The sequence below is a fragment of the Camelus dromedarius genome, chromosome 12 (genome assembly GCF_036321535.1).
Source record: "Camelus dromedarius isolate mCamDro1 chromosome 12, mCamDro1.pat, whole genome shotgun sequence".
Classification (NCBI taxonomy): domain Eukaryota; kingdom Metazoa; phylum Chordata; class Mammalia; order Artiodactyla; family Camelidae; genus Camelus; species Camelus dromedarius.
The window spans coordinates 22,358,899-22,378,981 of NC_087447.1; the positions used below are offsets into that span (position 1 = coordinate 22,358,899).

The following is a 20,083-nucleotide window of genomic DNA, read 5'->3' on the forward strand; positions in this document are numbered from 1 at the left end:
CAGCACTTCGGTGCTAAAAATGGAAGAAAGGGGCTTTAAAAAGGGAAGGGAGGGATCAGTGACCTAAAAAAAAGGTCAATCTCAGTGAGTCAGAGTCATAAGAATGAAAACATGCAATTCCATTTCCCACCCTGCCCTGCCCGCCCGGTTCTCCCTTATGTCTGTCACTCAGAGGAAGTCCTCTTCTCGGGCTCCAGCTGGTGCCGGGTCTTGTATGCAAGACCGGAATCTCTAGTGACTGCTCCACAGCTTCAGTGCTGACAGAATATTCTCTCTCTCTCTCTCCTCTTTTCTTTTTTCCTTTCAAGACAGTACCCCATTCATTATTACTTCAGCCCTGTGAGTTTGGACTTGGTAAGGGAAAAGACTCTCTAATATTCAGAAGTGCAAGGGATCTGAGGTCACGTTATCCAACCCTCTGCCTCATGCCAGAATCCTCTCCAGCACCTCCTCCAGAAGTGGACAGCACCCCCTCCAGAAGTGGACAGCATCTCCTCCAGAAGTGGCTTTTTTCCCTTTGAGGGAAAAGGTGTTCACTGTCTCTCAAGGTAGCCATTCTATTCTGGAAAGCTCCAAGGGTTAGATATAAGCTAGAATCTGCCACTCTGAGACTTCTCCAAAGGAGAAAAACAAGTAGAAACAAATGACTTGTGTTAGCTGGCACATTGAGAAATTCTGCAGAAGTTCAAGGGTAAGGAAAAGATTGTGTCTTTGCCTCATCTTTTAATGGACATAGGTTTACCTACATAAATGAACAAGTGTGATGGTTAATTTTGTGTGCCAACTTGACTGGGCTAAGTGATGCCCAGCTAAACGATAAAACATGATTTCTGAGTGTGTCGGTGGGAGTGTTCTGGAAGGGACTCACATTTTTAAAAGTATTTTTTAATTTTTCTTATTTTAAAAACTTTACTTATTTTTAGCAATTTACTTATTTCTATTATTGTATTATTGAAGTATTTTATTTTGGTGTGGTGGGGGAGGTAATTGGGTTTATTCATTTTTTTAGAGGAGGTACTAGGGATTGAACCCAGGACCTTGTGCATGCTAAGCATGTGCTCGATCACTTGAGCTATATTCTCCCCCTGGAAACAACTTGCATTTGAACAGGTAAACTGAGAAATGAAAATTACCCTCCACAATGTGGGTGAGCCTCATCCAATCCACTGAGGGTATGAATAGACCAAAAAGGCAGAGGGAGGGCGAATTTGCTCTTGGCTTGAACTGGGACATCCATCTTCGCCTTCCCTTGAACATTGGTGCTCTGGTACTCTGGCTTTCAGACTCAGACTGAATTACACCACTGGCTTTCTTGGGTCTCCAGCTCGTATCGTGGGACGTCCCGGCTTCCATAATCATGTGAGCCAATTCCTATAATAAATCTCCATTTACACATACATACATATACATGTCTCCTATGGGTTCTGTTTCTCTGGAGAACCCTGACTAGTACAGGTATAAACAAACACACTGTACATTTTGGTCCCATTCCTTCAATGGTTTCTTTCCTCTAACAGAAATAGTAAATACCTACAGAGCCGTGCACAGCTTTCAAACATTTTGGGTTCAGTATCCCTTTATACTTTTAAAACTCATTGGTGACCCTCAGAACCTTTGGTTTTTATGAGTTGTGTCTATTGATAGTTAATATATTAATAACTAAAACTGAGAAAAAATTAAATTGTTGTTTATTAATTCACTTAAAAAAACATTAAAAAAAAAACCCATGACATGTTAATATAATTAACATATTTTTGTGAAACTGGCTAAGTTTTTCAAAAGCAAAATATGTACGGCGAGAGGACTGTCATTGTTTTTCAAGTCTGCAAGTCTCTTTAAAGCCCTGGCTTTACTGGCTTTACACTAAATTGTTGAATTCTCGTATCTGCTTCTGCATTCAGTCTGCTGCAATACAGATCCAACATCACGTAGCCTCTGGGAAACTCCTCTACATACATAACTGTGAGAATGAGAGTAGAGAAGGCACATAATGCAGTAATATTGTTATTATTATTGAAGTAGTTTTAAGGTCATGGACACCATAAAAGGGTCTCAAGCAACCAAGACCGGCTGCATAATTTGCAGTGCAAACTCAAAATGGGGGAGGGGGCTCTTGCTTAAAAGTTACTAAGAATTTCAAGACAGCCACAGCAGAGCATTAAACTGGGCAGGGGTCCTTCTGAGCAGGGGGCCCATGTGACTGCACACATCCTGAGGGCAACTTCAAAGGCCCCTGGACCACACTTTGAGAATTGCTACTGCAGAGCAGCATCTGCATCTTGTATCAGATGGTTGACTTAGGGCCATGAGTACACACCAAAGTGCTACAGAGTTGGCAGTCTGTGTGTGTGTGTGTTTTTGTGTTGTTTGAGCTACTCGGTCACTGGGCATAAATGCCCTTGATCAACAACATATCCATAGCAAGATAAAAACATAACTTGTGCAGGTTTTCCCCCCGGGTGCCTACCATAAACCTGCCCTGCTCAGCCTATTATTATACACACACACGCACACACCCCTCTAGCTGAAATGTTGCACCTCTTACGTTCTAAATGGCTGCACACCAGATATTCAGATATGCATCATGGTTTCCTGTATTGTGTTTTTATTGTGGTCACAGGCTTTGATCAGCCAAACCGATATCTAAGGTCTCCATTTTCCTGTTTGGTGCCTGACACATAGTAGGCAATCTATGCTTTTGCTGAGTTGAATTTTGAGGTTCCGGTGGCTGGAGGAAATTCTACTTCTACAGATAAATGCTGTTAACAACTGATGGTTAGCAACACAAATATACTGTCTGGTCCTCCTTTCTGAGAACTAGGTCCTCAGGAGGATCAGCAATCCCATTACTAATGTGTGGATTGTGTATTCGAATGATGATGCGTCATTTTCCAGCAGCAAGGGGGCAATATTTCCTGATGATCCTGAGGCTCAGATATGTATACAGCAAATAAAGGACATAAGGTTTTTTTTATAGTATTTAGAAGGTTACCCCTAGAATCCTGGTAACAGATTAGTCCATTTCAATGAATATTATAATGCTTATAAATATAATGCACACCTGTTTACAATTCTGGTCAAATCACCTCTTTCGCCAGCATAGAGAAAAGAGACCATGGCCTCCGTCTCCCACTCAAAGACAAAAATTGCACAAAACAGGTATTAATCCTTCATCTAAAAAGGCAGAACCTCCTTCTGTTCATATTAGAAGTTAATAGTGCTGTAAGTACAAAGCACCCAGGATCTTAAGTTCAAGTCTACCACATTACAGGATGGGAAAATTGAGGTTCAGAGACAAGAGTGACTTATTTGTGCAAGATCACAGAGATATTTAATAGCAGCTCTGGGACACACACCCAGTTCTCCAAACAGTTAGATAAATGGACCATCCACACCAGGAGAATGTGGGCTTTCAGGACAATGTGGGTCCAGATTACTGAAATTATAACCACTGCTTCACCAGGGGATCATTAACAAGTCAAGCCCAAAACATTCTGTCCAAATCCAGCTGGATGTGAACCCTCCACTAGTGCCCTGGGCACCACCCCTTCCCAGATGTTTGTCTGAAACATCTTTCCTCCCTTTTCAGCACCTATATCCTCTTCCCTTCCAGCAGCCCCTTCTATTTCCTTCCAATATGTACTCATTGCCTTGGGGAGAAGACAATATAAGCTTTCACATGGTTAAGCTGCTCCTTGTAGTTAAAATTCTATTTCTCTCTCGATCGTTACTGCCAAAATCCTAGAAGTGATATACATATCAAGTCCTCCCTTTTCTCACCTCCTTTGACTCCCATAAGCCCTTCCAGTCTGGCTGCCATCCCAGCGCTTTACAGAAACCGCCCACTCAAGGGTCAATGATGTGCTTGTTCTAAATCAAATGGCTTTGACTTGGTCGTAATTCTCCTTGACGTCAATGATGGTGCTTCCCTAATAGTGATGGTCTTCGTGATAATACAGAAGCTTTTATACTTAAAAATAGGTCAGGTCTTAAACAGCCATTTGTAAGTTCAGTACTTAAAAGGGCTGGAGCCAGACTGCCTGGTTCATCTCTTGGTTCCACAATTGACTAGCTGGATCCCTAAAGCAGGTTGTGACTCAGTTTCCACATCCATAAACTGGGAACATAACAGTACCTAGCTCACAAAGGTTGGCTGAAAGTCCATGAAATATGTTTAGAACACTGTCTGGTACCTTCTTCCTGCTCAGAAAATGTGAGTTGCTGTTGTTGATCTAATATTTGTAAATCTAAGGTGATGGAGAAGAGTTTTAAGTTTGCAGTATCCGTTCCCATAGCCGCCAAAAAGAAGTGCTAGTTGATGTTCTGAAGTTTCTGTTTCTCCTTGCCACTGTCATACATCTCTCTCAGGAAATATCCTTAAAATAGATCAATTTAGAAATCTGTTGAGGCAACTGACACTCCCTCCACAGATGGTCTCCATCAGTGCCTCAGAGACCTTTGGGATCCATCCCCCAGTCACCCAAAGCTCATTTTAATGAGGAACAGATTCAGGTTAGCTTTAAACTTATGGAGCACCATGGCTTGCAAGAAAAATTTCCAAGTGGCACTTTCCACTTCCTGCAAGTTAAGCCCCTGTGTTTGCCAATCCCTCACCGGCTCCTAAATTTGCATGAGGCTTCTGGGGTTAATGCTCTGGTCCAGCCACCTTTTCGAGATTTTTTCCATTTTGCGCTTCACTTTTTCTTGCCTCAGGCGGGTAACTGTAGCGTGCACGATCTCAACATTTTCCACATACTGCACGACTCCCTCTTTGTTCCACATGGTGATAATGATGATGATGATGATGATCGTGACGAAGTTGGAAGATATTTCTTGAGTGCTTACTATGTGCCAAGCTCAGTTCTCGACACTTTAAATGTGTCATTGTCTCCACTGTCCCCACTTCACCTCAACTGCAAATATAGATTTTTTTTCTCACTTTCAATTAAAAAAAATCCTCTCTACTTTCATTTCCATTATGAGTGAACCTCTAAGTAACAGGTTCAACACTCTCCCTGTTTTGTGCAGATAGAAAATAAAAGATTTAGTAATACTCAGAAGACACCTCAAAACCAAGCACACACATACACAAACGGCAAGCCATAAATAAGGGACAATCAAAGGGCTGAAGCTAAAATAACTGCCCCAATGACTTATTCTTCTCTTGGTGGCAGTGGATGTGCTTTGTTTAGTTCAGAGCACAACTTTATTTCAAAGTATTAAACAGCAGAAACTGAAGGATGATTAGGGGAGCTTCTGTAGGACCGTTGAGTATTTACCAGGTCACAGGCTCTATGCTAAGAGCTTTATACGCCTTATCTCATTGAATCTTCAAAATAATCATGAGCTGAGTATTGTTATCATCTCCATTCTACAGATAAGGAAACTGAAGTTAAGAAAATAATTTGCCCAAGTCATATTAAGCCAAGATTCAGGCACAGGTGCATCTGACTCAAAGTCCATGCTTTCAGCAACTCAATTCCAAGGCTGGCTCCTGCTGTAGTATGTTCTCTGGGTTTTCCATCCACATCAGGCTCTCGCTGGCTTCTCTGCCATCTCTCTCTTCTCTCATTCCCTGTAGGACTCTTCAAGTGAGAGAGGAGATCATTCATTTTCACATCATCACTAATCTTGACTCTAACGTTTTAAAGTCATCTCATTCACCCTGGTCTCTCTAAAGACTTCTACAACTCCTGGCTCATAGTCCATAAACAATGTGTATCTGTTGAATGAATGAACAAATCACATTTCTAAAGATTATTTGGAAAATAGTGATCATTTGATTCTTAAGGAATGATTGAGCTTCAACCTTTATGATTTTATGGGTTTTGGCCCAGGCCATGCTGGAGCTCATGGTAAGCACATAGATGGAAGGCGTTGGTTCTTATCCCGGGGTGATTTTGTACTCCCACCTCCACCCCACCAGGGACATTTAGCAATGTCAGATACACTTCTAATTCTCACGACTGGGGGTGGGGGAAGGGATGAGGATGCCAACGGCATCTAGTGGCAAGGATGCCACTAAACATCCTACACTACTACCGGAAGTGGCGGACGGAGGCCGGTGGATCCCGTACTGTGGAGGGCGAGGTGACCTTGGCACCGCCGCGACCATGGGCCGCGAGTTTGTGCACCTGACGCAGATGCGGCATGTGATCACCTACAGCCTGTCGCCCTTCAAGCAGCGCGCCTTCCCGAACTACTTCAGCAAGGGCATCCCCGACGTGCTGCGCCGCACTCGGGCGTGCATCCTTCACATTGCGCCACCGTTTGTAGCGTTTTACCTTGTCTACACGTGGGGAACCCAAGAGTTTGAGAGATCCAAAAGGGAGAATCCAGCTACCTATGAAAATGACAAATGAGCAGCTCATCTGGATAATAGTTCCTTGACTCTGAAAGACCCGTCTCTGGAAGAGGAGTCTACATTGTAGTGTCTTGAAGACACAATAAACTTATGGGCTGCACTGTTGTGATTTTGCGTTTTTATGAGCAGAGTCCTTGGATGTGGCTGCTAACTTTCAAGTTCATAAACTCCCTTCTCCAGCATGAGGCCTGAACAATTTTGGCCAGTCTCTGAGTTTGGTGAAGGATTGTGGCTCATCCTTTGTTCTGTAATCTACAAAACAGTCTACTCCTGTGGATGGCATGAATTGTAGGGAACCTTGGGTCCCGGCCCTCCGCTGCCATAATGACAAGAAAATCTAGTAACTATAAAAATAAATAAATAAATAAATAAATAAATAAATAAATAAATAAATAAATAAAATAAAATAAAATAAAATAAAATAAAATAAATATCCTACAATACACAGGACAGTCACCCATAAGAAAGAATTACCTGGCCCCAAATATCAATAGTGCTGAGGTTTGAAAAACCCGATACAAAGGTTTGTTCTTCCTAAAGGTGGTGTGTTGGTGGCTGAAATGGAGCAGGGATGATGTATACGCCCTACTGTTTATCTGAGCGCCAAGTACTGTATCCCAGGGTCAGCCCTGTCCTCTTATTTGAATGCAAGAAACGGGAAAATTGGGAATCCACCTTGAGTATCCAGAGGTATTAACTTCTGGTCCTGAAACTTGGAATTAATATGATAAACTGCTGTAGGCATGTGCCTGGGCTCAACTTTTCATCTGTAAAATGTGTGTATGGGGAGGGGTGAGCCCTTTTAGCTCTGAAATCCTCTAGTTTTAACAAATTTTGGGAGTTGAATTTATCTTTATTTCTTTTTTTTAGCTCATCTTTCTGATTTCACATCCAATCCCAAGTCAAGCTTCATGCTTACTTTTAACAAGCTCCTGCAACTGCCTCTTCTCATTCCTCTGCCACCTCCTCTTCCCCACCACACACACACACACACACACACACACACACACACACGCTCCACTCAGGCCCTCATTGTCACCATCTGGATTACAGAATGAAATCCCTAATTGACCTCCTTCTCTTCAGGGCTACATCCTCAAGAGAGTCAAGAGCTTGACCTGGATGCCCCATGGCCCCTAATATGTGACGTAAGGCACCTTCCCCTTCTCTTCATCCTCTCTCCATCTCCCCTGAAGAGCAGCTGATGCTTCAGAATCTTTCTTCATGGAAGTTTCCCCAAGTCAGTGGAATTCCCTCTTCTTTGCTCATGCCCTAGTAACCCTTTCTACCTAAAAGCAGGGCATAAATTTCCCTTGAGAAAGGTGCCCTCCTTGTACTGGGAAGAAAAGAACATTCTTGTTACCCAAGACAAGGAGTTGACATTAAGGTGAACCTGCACAAATGAACATAATTAAAATAACCCTTATCTTCTATTAGTTTCCCCCATATATTTCCTAGTCACTTTCCCACAATTTACCACTCCAGAAGGCCAAACTCCTTTCCTTTTGTTAGAGCAGGCAGATAGCGAGAGATGAGCAGAGAAAGGGGGACACAGGCCAAATGGCAAAAATTAGGCAGAAAGGGGGGAAACAGGCCAAATACAGGAAACCACGCATCATGTAAACACCAGGGGTCCCTGGGCAGAGAAAGAAAAGCAGAAACCTCTGGGCTGATAAGTGGTCACACCTTTTGGGGTGATGAGCAGACCTGGAGGCTGATAAAGAAAGGTGGGAAGAGGCAGGAATTTCCAGTGTTCAAATGTAACTTTTTGCTCATTATGCCCTCATTTAAATAAAATTAGCCTTGCAGGTCAGAAGTACCCATCACGCATCGATGCCATGACACTTCTGATCCAGACTAAATAAGGACAAAAATCCCTCTTCCCTTTAGGAAGGTGGAGTTGGGGTGAAAATCAGGGAACACGACCCCAAACCCTTCCCTCCCTAATGAATATTCCACCCATTCATTTTTACACTCTATGTAACCAACTTGCCAAAGAAACTCAGGGCAGCCACTCACCTGAGCCTGCCTGCTCTCCCCCTGAGAGTGTACTCTCCATCCCTTAATAAAACCTCACTTTACTTTCTTAACCTCTGTGGCTTGTCTCTGAATAACTTCTGGGATGGGACAGGAACCTGGACACTGATTACATCTATCAGCAACATCTTGTCTAATAACTTCTCACAATTTATTGCCCTTTGTTAAAATGGTTTCTAAGCCTCCAAATCTAACTGCTTCTTGGAGACGTTTACTTCTTTGCTATGAAGCCCCCATAAAAATTTTAATATCAAATACATAACAAATGAAATCCGTGTGCTTTTTCTCCAGTTACTCTGTCATTTGTCAACTTAATTCACAGTCCTGAGTCTCCGAACCTAAGAGCATAGAGGAAAAGTTTTTCCTTCCCTGCAAAGGCAAAATTATTAGGAAACCACTGACCACAGCTATTTCTACAGAATGAGCACATTTAGGGGTCATTCTACATAATTTAGCACATTGTTCCAATGGACAATGGGGAGCAGTGAGCTGATATTTTATTTAGGAAAACATGGTGATGAGCCTTTAGGTATAAAAGTTTCTCTGGCTCAGACCAGAGTGAGGTAGCGGACACTAAGGAAGCTACAAGTGTTCTCCAGAATAGAGTAACAAGGATTCTCCATTTTTCCCTTGTAGCCTGGTCCACGGGTGTACTGGAGAGGCCCAGGAATCATGTAACAGGAGAAAGTGAAAAGCAGCTGCTCTTCATGCTGAGGGCAGGCACAGGCCCCAGCAACACAGAAACTCACCAGGTCAAAGACAGAAATGACCTAGATGCTCTGGTAGTCATTTAATAACTGATTACCTAGTGCTCACTATGTGCCAGGCAAGGTTCTACGCTCCTTACAAGTATTAACACAACAATCCCATTGGTATTACTTACGATCACTGTTTTATAGATGAGGACCCTGAGGCACAGAGAAGTTAAGTGACTTACTTAACATCACACAGCTGGTAGAAGGGGCAGGTGGGATTTGAACCTGGGCAGTCTGACTTAGAGATCTGTGCTTTTCATAACTTTACTATATTGCAGGGGGGTGTGCCTGCTCTCTGATGTGATTCTGCTGGCCCAGAAAAATATGGAAAGTAAAACTGAGAGAGAACAAAATATATTCTCTTTACCCTTGGGGCTAAGTGGTGCAGAGAGCTGAAAGTAGCCCCTAGCATTAAGGAGGATGAGGCTAAAGGTGATGGAGAAAAAGCCCATGGCAGGGGGCAGGAGGTCAGAGCCTGAGACAGTGCTGGGTTCTCTCCTTTGCTGAATCCTCAGTGGGGATGAGTAGGTCTCATAGTATTTTTTCTGGTTATTAAAGGAAAGAGTGAGCCAACTTACACCTGTATCACCCCACAAGATGCCTTAAGTAGAGTAGGGTTCAAAAAATGATGCTTTTTTTTTTTTTTTAAGTAATAAGCCAAACTTTCTTGTCCTTGCCGTCAAAGAGGAAATAAGGGAACCTGCAGCCCCAACCCCCTCTTTGACCCCCATTCCCTCCTCACCGTCCCCACTCCCCAGGGCCGGGGAAGACGCAGAGAGCTCCCTGGCGCGGTTGTTATTCTAGCGCGTTGAGAAGTGCGGGCATCCCGCGGTTCCGGAGCAACAACAGAAGGCCTCTTGCCTTCCCTTCTCGTTAACAATCGACCAGAAGGAAGCGGATGCTCAGTCCCTGGACTTTCCCCGCAGGAAACGTGGGCCCTCCTAGGGCCTCCCGCTTCCCCTCCCTCACTGGCCCTGGTTCACATCCAGGTGAGCGCTCTGCCTGTTTGGTAAACAGACTCCAGAAAGGGCCAAGTGCAAGCTCACATGGCTTGTTGCTGTGTTTAAGTGAGTTACTTTTGGAAATAACAATTTTTTAAAATCTCAAGTTCTTCACAGGAGGGTGCTGAATATTAACTTCGTTTTTACCCTGAACCTACAATGTCCTGATTCTCTGCTCCATTCTGAGAAAATGGGGAAGAGCCTGCCTCTTAATATACTTGAGTGGTGCTTAATTACTTTCCTGGACCCCATTCTTCATCAGTAGGGTGGGAACATGGATACTTACCTTGTAAAGATGTTGTTAAATTTGGAATCTGTGCGAAGGCATCTAGCACCATATCTGACACACAGCGATCTCCTTGAATTTAGCATCTATGATTAGTTTTTAATTAATCTCTTATTAATACTTATTCACCTGAAAATCCATAAGACAAAGTCCCAACATTCCAAGATCTCACTTTAGGCTGTGGCTGACATCCACGTGAAATGATTCGTTCATGATAGAAGGTAATACAGCAGAGCACACCCCACACGGACCGAGTGCCCAAAAGTCCAGGAAGGGAGATACTGTGTGGTCAGGAGAAGCAGGACTTGAGTTGGTTGGAAGAGGAGCAGGATTTGGATACAAAGAAAGGTGAGGTGGGCAGCTCCGGGCTCTGGGTACCACGTCGCCTCCTGTGTGTACCCTGCCTTCGACTCTCCCAGCGCACGTCCCTGGGGTCTGTCCTACATCGTCTGCCTGATGAGGTAGGGACAACAGGTATGATCAAGTCTGTTTTATAGATGTGAAAACAGAGTCCCAGAAAAAGAAATGCAGCTGAGCCAATACCAGCCTGGTTTTGGCAAAGAAGATCCTGTCAACTGGAAAAAAATGCACGACCTCATAAAAGCAAGTTGAGAATTATGTTTTATTTGGAGGACTTTCTGAGGACTTCAAGCCTGGGAGACAGCCTCTCTGATACCTCTAAGGGACTGTTCCAAAGAGGTAAGGGAGGAGACAGGATATATAGGAATTTTTGCAACAAAGGGCAGGAACATCAAAAGATTACAGTTAAAGAAAACCAGGGATCTCAGATTAAAGGAATTTAGCACTTTTCTTTGTATGGGAAGATGCAAGAGTCTGGGCTCATTGAAATCATTCCTTTGATATGCACCTGAGCTACCTGGGGCCAAGATCCTGTGCCTTCCCAGCCCGAGTCCCCTCAGGGTGCCCCCTTGGGGGTGGCTGCGGTGGCTGAGAGCTTGGCAGGGGCAGCCTGTTTGTTTCCATCCTGAGTTTCCTCAGGGCTCACCGTGGGGGCAGCTGTAGTGGCTTGATGGCTGCAACATCCTTTGTTTACTGACAAGGCAGGCAACATTTTTCATTCACATTCGGAAGGCAAAAAGTCAACAAAAGTTTAACACAGTTTCAGGATTAAACCAAAAGACTAGCCTGGCAGCTGCGGTAGCGGCCACAATGATGAATATCATGACCAACTGTTAACATGCACGAAGCACTTAGTGCCTGTGCCCGGCGTCATGGAAAATGTGTCTTGACTCAAGTGGTTCTCACAGTAAGCCTATGCAATAGGTGGCGGTATGACTGTTACTGTGATTATTATTTTCACTCATTTATGGAGGAAAAACTAAGGCTAAGAGAGGTTCAGAAACTTTCCCCAAGGATGCTGGGCTCTTAACTTGTAGGGCCAGTTAGAAGCCCAGTTCTGTCCACCCCAAAGTTCAGGCCCCGAGCCACCATGGAAACTGCCTCCAGAGTCCTGCAGAGGCCCAGGCTCACCTAGTCCAATCTCATCCAGTACCCCTGGTGGCTGGACTGGCCTCTGCTTGACCAGAGATGACGGGTCGCAGCGGTTCAGGCACAGACGCGGGAGCTGGGGCTAGCGGATGCTTTCTCCTCCCCACCAGGGCAGGGCAGCTGTGCGCATCCCCACGCCGGCCCTCTGCTTCTGGCTAAGCACCCGCTGCTCCTCTTGACACAACTCTCGGGCCCCACACCTTCCCAGCCTCTGTCCTCAGCACTCATCTAGTTTATCCACGGCTGCCTTACACCCCAGCACCCCCAGCTCAAGAGGGAGCCCCGGACGTGGCTTGGCTGGTACAAAGACTGACCCTCTATTTATCAGAAAATCATGATTTGTAACATTATCATTGTCTCAAATTGGGTTAGGTTTCTGTGAGCAGTTACTGATTTCTCTGTAAACCTCCTTAAAGCAAGTCACAACTTCCCCACTTTACAGGCAGAGGTGCCCCTGTACAGCTGAGAATTCCCAATGCCTAATTACATCATTTGAGGAATTCAAAAACAGAAATGACAAAAGCAATGCATGTGTTCCTTCTCTAATCACACAAAACGGAAGTGACTATAGAAAAGCTAATAATCTCCCCTTTTTCTCCCCAGGGTGACCAACAGGAACAGCTTGGAGTCTAGCTTTATAAAATATACACACAACAGTTCAGGGTTCTTTTCAAAGAGATCACACTCTGTGCCAAGCGTCGGCAAATTATGGCCTGTGGACTAACCTGACCCACTGCTTTTGTGAATAAAATTTTATTAGAACACAGCCAAGCCTGTTCACTCACATACTGCGTATAGCTGCTTCTGCACTACGGGGACAGAGCCTAAAATATTTGCTATTTGGCCCATTTCAGGAAACATTTGCCCATTTCTGCTATCGATGGAAACAAAATACACAACCTGAAAGTTGAGAGTTATGTTTTTTGGGGCAGACATTTTGAGGACTCGAACCCCCTCGAGCCTGGGATGACAGCCTCTCAGATGGCTCTGAGGGACAGCTCCCAAGAGTTAGGGGAGGAGCTAGGATATACAGGAGCTTTACAACAAAGACCAGGTAGTCGGAACATCAGAAGATTACTTGTTAACTAAAGAAAACCAGACATCTCAAGTTAAAGAACTTAGCGCTTTTCCATGTATGGGAAGGTGCAAACGTCTGGGCTCATTGAAATCGTTCCTTTGATAGGCACCCAGTTGTCTAGGGCCAGTACCCTGTTCTATCACGTCCCCGAAGGGGCACCACTGGGGGCGGCTGCAGAGGCCGGGCTGCCTGCTGGTGTGCGTCCTGAGTTGGCAGTAGCAGCAGATGACTTGATGGCCGCAGCATTCTTGGTTTACCAACACGGCTTGCGGTGTTTTTCCTTCACACTGCCTAACGGGCTACACTCCAGCCTGTTCCTTCACTTAAGAAAATATCACGGCCACCTCTTATGTCACTGCTATGGATCTAACGTCCTTTTTTAAAGCTATTTAATGTTTCATGATATGGATGAGTTATAATTTATTCTATGACTTCACTATTTGTGATATTGTGATGTAATAAGGAATATGTATTTTATCTTTCTCCCTCATTCCTGGCACAGAGCTCCTAAACCTCTGGTAATTGCCTGCGTGATGGGGGTGAGAGGAGTGTCTTTTGTATTCATAATAAGCCCCTTTCCACCAAGCCTGAGCTTATGTTAATGGGGTGGCCCTTATTGGGCCCCTGGGTCAATTCAGGATGGGGCCAGGTTGCCAGAGGAACCAACCAAGTGATTAGGGGGGTGGAATTTTCTACCCTGCCCCCTACCTCCAAGGAGGGGAGAGGGGCTGAGCATCTAGTTAATCACCAATGACTGATGATTTAATTAATCATGCCTAAGTAATGGAACCTCCTTAAAACACTCAATGAAGGGGTTTGGAGAGCACTGGGTAGGTAAGTACATCCACATGCTGGGAGGGTGGCACACCCCAGCTCCACGGGGACAGAGCCCCCTGTGTTCAGGATCCTTCCAGCCCTCACTCTGTGTACCTCTTCATCTGGCTGTTCATTTGTACCCTTTATAAGATCCTTCACAATAAACTGGTAACAGTAAAGTGTTTCCCCAGGTTTTATAGCACTTATAGCAACACCTGGGGAGCGGCCAGTTCAGACAGACGTGTGGGTCACCTGGGGACCCACTACTTTCAACTGGCATTTGAAGCAAGGCAGGCAATTTTGAGGGACTGAGACTTTAACCTGTGGGGTTGGGCTAACTTGGGGTCATTAGTGTCAGAATTGAATTGACTTGTAGGACACCCAGTTGGTGTCCACCAAGAACTGGAGAATTACTTACTGTAGAAACCCCACACGTTTGGGGTCAAAAGTGGAATTGGATAAAAGCACATAGCAGTAGGACTATTGATGGACTTGCAAATTGTTCAGATTTCTGCTGCTATAGTCAATGCTATAATAAATGTCTTTTTTTTCTTTTTTCTTTTGTAATTGAAGTATAGTCAGTTTACAATGTTGTGTCAATTTCTGGTGTACAGAATAATGTTTCAGTCATACATATACGTACATATATTTGTTTTCATATTATTTCTCATTACTGGTTACTGCAAGATACTGAATGTAGTTCCCTGTTGTATACAGTATAAACTTGTTGTTTATCTATTTTATATATATTAGTTAGTATCTGCAAATCTTGAACTCTCAATTTACCTCTTCCCATCCCCTTTCCCCCCTGGTAACCGTAAGTTTGTTTTCTATATCTGTGAGTCTGTTTCTGTTTTGCAAATAAGTTTGTGTCTTTTTTCTTTTTCAGATTCCACATATGAGTGATACCATATGGTATTTTTCTTTCTCTTTCTGGCTTACTTCACTTAGAGTGACGATCTACAGGTCCATCCATGTTGCTGCTAATGGCATTATTTTATTTTTTATGGTTGAGTAGTATTCCATTGTATAAATATACCACAACTTCTTTATCCAGTCATCAGTTGATGGACATTTAGGTTTTTCCCATGTGTCGGCTATTGTAAATAGTGCTGCTGTGAACATTGGGGTGCATGTGTTTTTTTGAATTATATTTTCCTCCAGATAATATGCCTAGGAGTGGCATTGCTGGATCATAGGGTAAGTCTATTTTCAGTATAAATGTCTACTTTTTAAATCTTCCAGAAGAAATGAGATATAATGAAGAGATCCGCAAGGCTCAAACATGAAGCTCCCACCAGGCCAATAAGCCTCTTTAAGCAGCAGTTGGAGTCAGCCCTGGGCGTTGCCAGGTTTCCATGGGAGGAATGAAACTTTTGGAAAAGAGAGTATGTCTCCAAGTGGAAATTTTGTCCTGATAGATTCACCTGGAAGCTCCTCAGCTTTCTCTTGTGCCAGAGAGCCCTCCCCTGAGCATCCAGTCTCTGCCACCTGGCCTGCCCACACTTTCTGCTAAGCCCTCCACCACCGCTCCATCCAGCAGGTTTTTCTGCCACTTGTAGGGTAAGAGGTGCCTTTGAAACAGGGCAGGAGGAGTTCAGTTCAGGGAAGAGAGTGCCTTTGGTCTCAGGGATGGAAGAAATGCCCACAGATCACCTGTTCATAATCTTTTAGGGTCATAGACTCCTGAAAGCTATACATCTTTCCCCGCAGAAAACCGTGTTTGTTTTTCAGTAAGAATTCTTTAGTTCAGGATAGGCGTGAACTTCCTGGAGATGCTGTCCCTGACACACAGTCCTCAGGTTAGCAACCCCGGCTCCAGGTACCCTGTAGTCACGTTCCTTCCCGAGGCTCACCCAGCCCTTGTCATTTGGTTTGACACAGCATGTTTCTCTGTGATTCATTAACGTTTCCCTTCCTCGCATCACTGACCTTGTGCCTGCCATCCCAAAGGTCTTCCTGGCTGGCTGTCATGTGCCTCCTTCTTCCTCCAGCTATCCGGCTTGGGAAGATAAACTCATTTCCCAGCCCTCTGACACCTCTCACTGGGCACAGAATGCCACCATTAATCCCACTGACCAACACCGTTCTTCCTGGGGCTGCTGTCACCCTGACCTGCTTTCCTAGCCTCGGGTGCAAGCCCACACTGGAAAGATGATTTTCTCCCTAACATTTTGCCATCTGGATCAGTCTTCCGGAACATTCCTGAAAGCTGTAAATCTTTCAAGTAAACTAGATTAAACTAGATTTTCCTCTCTGGCCACTGCCTGTAAATGACTTTGTTGTTTCTAAATTGTTACAAAGGAAGCTTAACCAAAAAAAAAGCTACAAAATGTCAAATTCAATGGCCAAGGAAGATCTCCATTGGTATTTGTGCTGCCCCCTTCTGGTTAGAATAGAAGCACTTAATAAACCTAATTGCTGGTCAGTCCTTTTTTTTTTTTTTTTTTTTTAATTTATTAAAATTTTCTTTCCCTTAACAGAGGCACTGGAGAGTGAACCCAGGACCTTGTGCATGCCATACACAGGCTCTACCACTGAGCTATACCCTCCACCCACTGTGGTCAGTCCATTCTTACTCAAAATCCTCACAGTTTTTATTTATCTCAATTTTAATTAGAATCTTAGAAAGTAATGCTGGTGTTTGTTATTTACAAAGGCAGAGGACACTGTGGTCTATTTTAATGCCTCATAATGTCCATTAAATGTTCCTGCCCTTTGATCCAGAAATTTCCTTTCCAGGAATCTGCCCTGAACTAGAAATATGAGTAAGAGATTACGTTCAAAGATGGCCATCTTGTTATGATGGCAGCAAAATACAGAACGAGGTCAAATGTCCAACCGTGGGTGGTATAACACAGCCATTGGGTGGAATATTATGTTCACCTTAAGTGATGTTAATGGAGACTTTTTAATGATAAGAAGAACTATTTACAACATATTAAGTAAGCAGGACACAAAGCCATAAGCACTGTACAATCTCAACTAAATGTGCACAGAAATAAATCTGGAAGTAATACAACGAAGATTAATCTGGTTTCTCTGAGCAGTGGAATTAGGCTATTTTATAGGCTTGTATGTTTTCCAATTTTCCTGTATGTGACATATTTAAAATGAAGAAAAATCATCTTAGAAGTTATTTCTGCATGGTGGAAAGAGCATGGGCTTTAGAATCAAATGATTTAGAATTATATCCTGTGTCCTTGGATGAGTGACTCAATCTCTCCAGACCTGTTTCCTCAATAGTAAGTGGAAGTAATAATAGTGCCTGCATCGCAGACTTATTGTGAGACTTGAGTCAGCATAGTGAGCTTCACTAAACAGCCCTTATCTTCTGTTAATTTCTCCCAGATATTTACCCTCCCATGGCTTACCATCCCTAGAAGCCCAAACCCCTTTCCCTTTGTCTTGCTACTTCTCCACAATATATCAGCCTTTATTAAAATGGTATATAAGCTCCCAGGCCTCACCACTTTTGGGTATTTTCACCTCTTTTCTGTGAGGCTCTCCATGTTCTCCTGTTCATCTTTTTGTCAGTTTAATTCACAGGCCCCAGAGACTCAACCTAAAAAGATGGAGGAAAAGTTCTTTTTTTTCTCCCTTACATTACCAACACTTGCTCAATGTTGATCAGTGATCAGGAATAATGTCGTTCCCAGAACCTGCATGCTCAGTTGGTTTCCTTTCTTGCTGTCTTCTTAACTGCTCAGACCAACCACCACCTTGCATGCAAGTGTCCCCACGACAGCTGAAACAGTACTTAAGAGGCAGCACTGTAGAACCCTTATGTTTGGCCTCAGACAATCGAGAAATGTTCCAAATAGTTAGATAGAGAGCCATTCAGGGGTTAACACTTGAATTCTTATATACTCTACACACAAGGGTCAGGGTATCAATAATGAAATATTTTAGCCAATCTACAAATCTTAAATGCCACTCAATGAGAGTAACTGAGAGCCCCTTTCTAACATCCATTATCCCTATCAACTAATTTCACCAATGAAAACCCATTTCTGACACTTAGTTTGCTAATTGGTATAACATTTGGTGTTTCTCAGAGGTAAAGATAGCTGAAGCACTTAACATGACCTCTTCTGAAGTGAGATTTTTCTAGCATGATTCTAGCTGACTGCTTGTGGAGAGTGGATTCCTGATTAGAGTGGTAGCTGTCCTGGGGTGTCACTTCAAATAGTATACATTTAAAAAAAAAAGTATACGTAAGGATTACAAGATCTATTCTGCAGTGTTTCAGAGTAAATTGCACACATAACACCTGTAGGGCAATAAAGACTCAAACATGTAAGCACACAACAGTTACATGAGTATTAAATCTGATGCAAAAATTCTAGGTAGCTCCATATTCTGAACTTTGCATGTTTTACATGTACTCCCTTTCAGATTTTGAACTATGAAACTGAAAAAAGGAAACCTCATTTAAAACGGAGTCAGGAGGCCAGAGAGGAGCTCTCCTGCCCTATCATTCCTTGCTCTCTGCAGACCCCAAACAGGACCAGACTGCCTTGCATCTCCAACTGGATGAAGGTTACTACTTTAGGACCCCAGCAGGAGGAAGATTTTCTCTTTGCCCAGCAACAGCTCAGCCAATGAGAGACTGCCACAACTTAGCCAATGAAAAGCCACTATACACTGAACTCCCAGTTTCCTCCAATGGACTTTTTATTTACAACAGCCTCTCCCAACTTCCCCTTTTCCTCTATGAAATAATAGTCCTCTCCTTGGTTTCTCAGGACTTGCCTGAAGTTTTTGCTAGAGCATGCTTGTCCCAAATTGCAATTTTCCTGAATAAACCCATTTTGCTGATAAAATAATTCGCTGTTTTATGTTTAAAGTCAACAGATTAAGGTGTTTTTTTTTTTCCCCAATGAATTTATATTTTCCCATTCTCTTTTGAAATGTGGTCATGTTGACTGGGGCAATAAGCCTGGATGGTAAAGGGTCTCCAGTTGGAACACTGAGAGAAAGGGTCACTGCTGATCCCAGGTCCCTAGCACTGCAGAGGTGCCCTCCACCCCCACCCACTCCTGGGCCCACTGCACCTCAGGAATCCCATTAAAAGGCCTTCTTTGGTATTGAGAGCTCTTCATTCAGGGTGGTTTTATCAGAGGAATTAAAGCAGAAAGTATGCAGCTCAGATAACAGGATTAATTAACATTCTCCTCATTCTGCAGACAACCGATCTGGGAGGAGCGCCACCTGCGTTTTACTGGTCTTACTGGGGTGGGCCTGGCACAGTCCTGGAGCAGCCCAAGGCAGGCCTGGGATCTCCTGAAGTCGGCTCTGCTGAATGCTAGCCTTCTCCTGGAATGGTGTGTGGTAATGAAACACCCCTTTGTTCTCATGGGGCACTTTTCCCCTCCTGTTTGCCCCGCTGGTTTTCAGCTTTGTATTTCCAGATTGGTGTTAATAGAATCTGGAGACATAATAAGGATTGTTGTAATAGGACCGGGTGGTGACATTTATGGAGCCTTCCTGTGGACCCGAGTGAGGCGTTCACGAACTCCACATGGAGTGAGGCTTCATCAGAGGGTCTCAGCTCTCACCTCCAGCCCAGGTTGAGGCTGTGGCATCCTCCCAAAAGATCAGCCTCCATCATGGCTCTTGTGAGCAATGGTTCTTCTACTGAAGCCTTTAAGCCGAGATGGGCATGTGGATTTGGAATCACAGTGTATACCGTCTAGTGGTAACTTTAAAAATTTCCCATTATCTGTCTCCTTACCACCATCCCCAAATTTCTCTCCTTTTCCAGTGGTCTCTTCATTTCTCCTCTTCCTCTTCCCTCGCTCAGCCTCTGTAATTCCCTTGGTTTTCCAGAGCTGTAAAGCACTAGCTCTCACCTTGCGACGCCCACCTGACATCTCAGCTTCGGAACACCGGGTTCATCCCCAGAGCCCCACTCCTTGGCCTCAAGCACCTCCCTTGTGAGGATGGGTTCTCAGCACGTTCCAGCCGCTACATTATTGTTTATAATCCTCACGACTTTCTTGAGAGGGAAGAACTTAGGACTGGAATCATTCCCATTTGACACAATGAGAAACAGGCTCAGAAGTTAACTTGCCTACAGTCACTCGGTCAGATGCAAAATCAGGAAATCCAGAGCTACCTATGGTCTTCATGGCTCGGCTTACTGTGACCATGTGTCCCAGTTAGCCCTGGAGAGTCTCAGTTTAAGCCAGTGTTTTTCACTCTCCAAAGCTCCCTGGAATATTATTATTTTTT

General features: G+C 43.9%; 2 protein-coding genes across 2 annotated transcripts in view; one reads left to right on the forward strand and one right to left on the reverse strand.

Moving 5' to 3' along the window:
* The window catches only part of PRR5L (proline rich 5 like), a 131,246-nt gene that overhangs the window by 79,212 nt on the left and 31,951 nt on the right, over positions 1 to 20,083 (reverse strand). The gene's annotated exons all lie outside the window — the stretch shown is intronic.
* On the forward strand, positions 6,064 to 6,362 carry LOC135322656 (cytochrome b-c1 complex subunit 8-like). Its single transcript, XM_064492444.1, has one exon. The coding sequence runs from the start codon at positions 6,114 to 6,116 to the stop codon at positions 6,360 to 6,362; it is 249 nt and encodes an 82-aa protein (XP_064348514.1). The 5' UTR covers positions 6,064 to 6,113.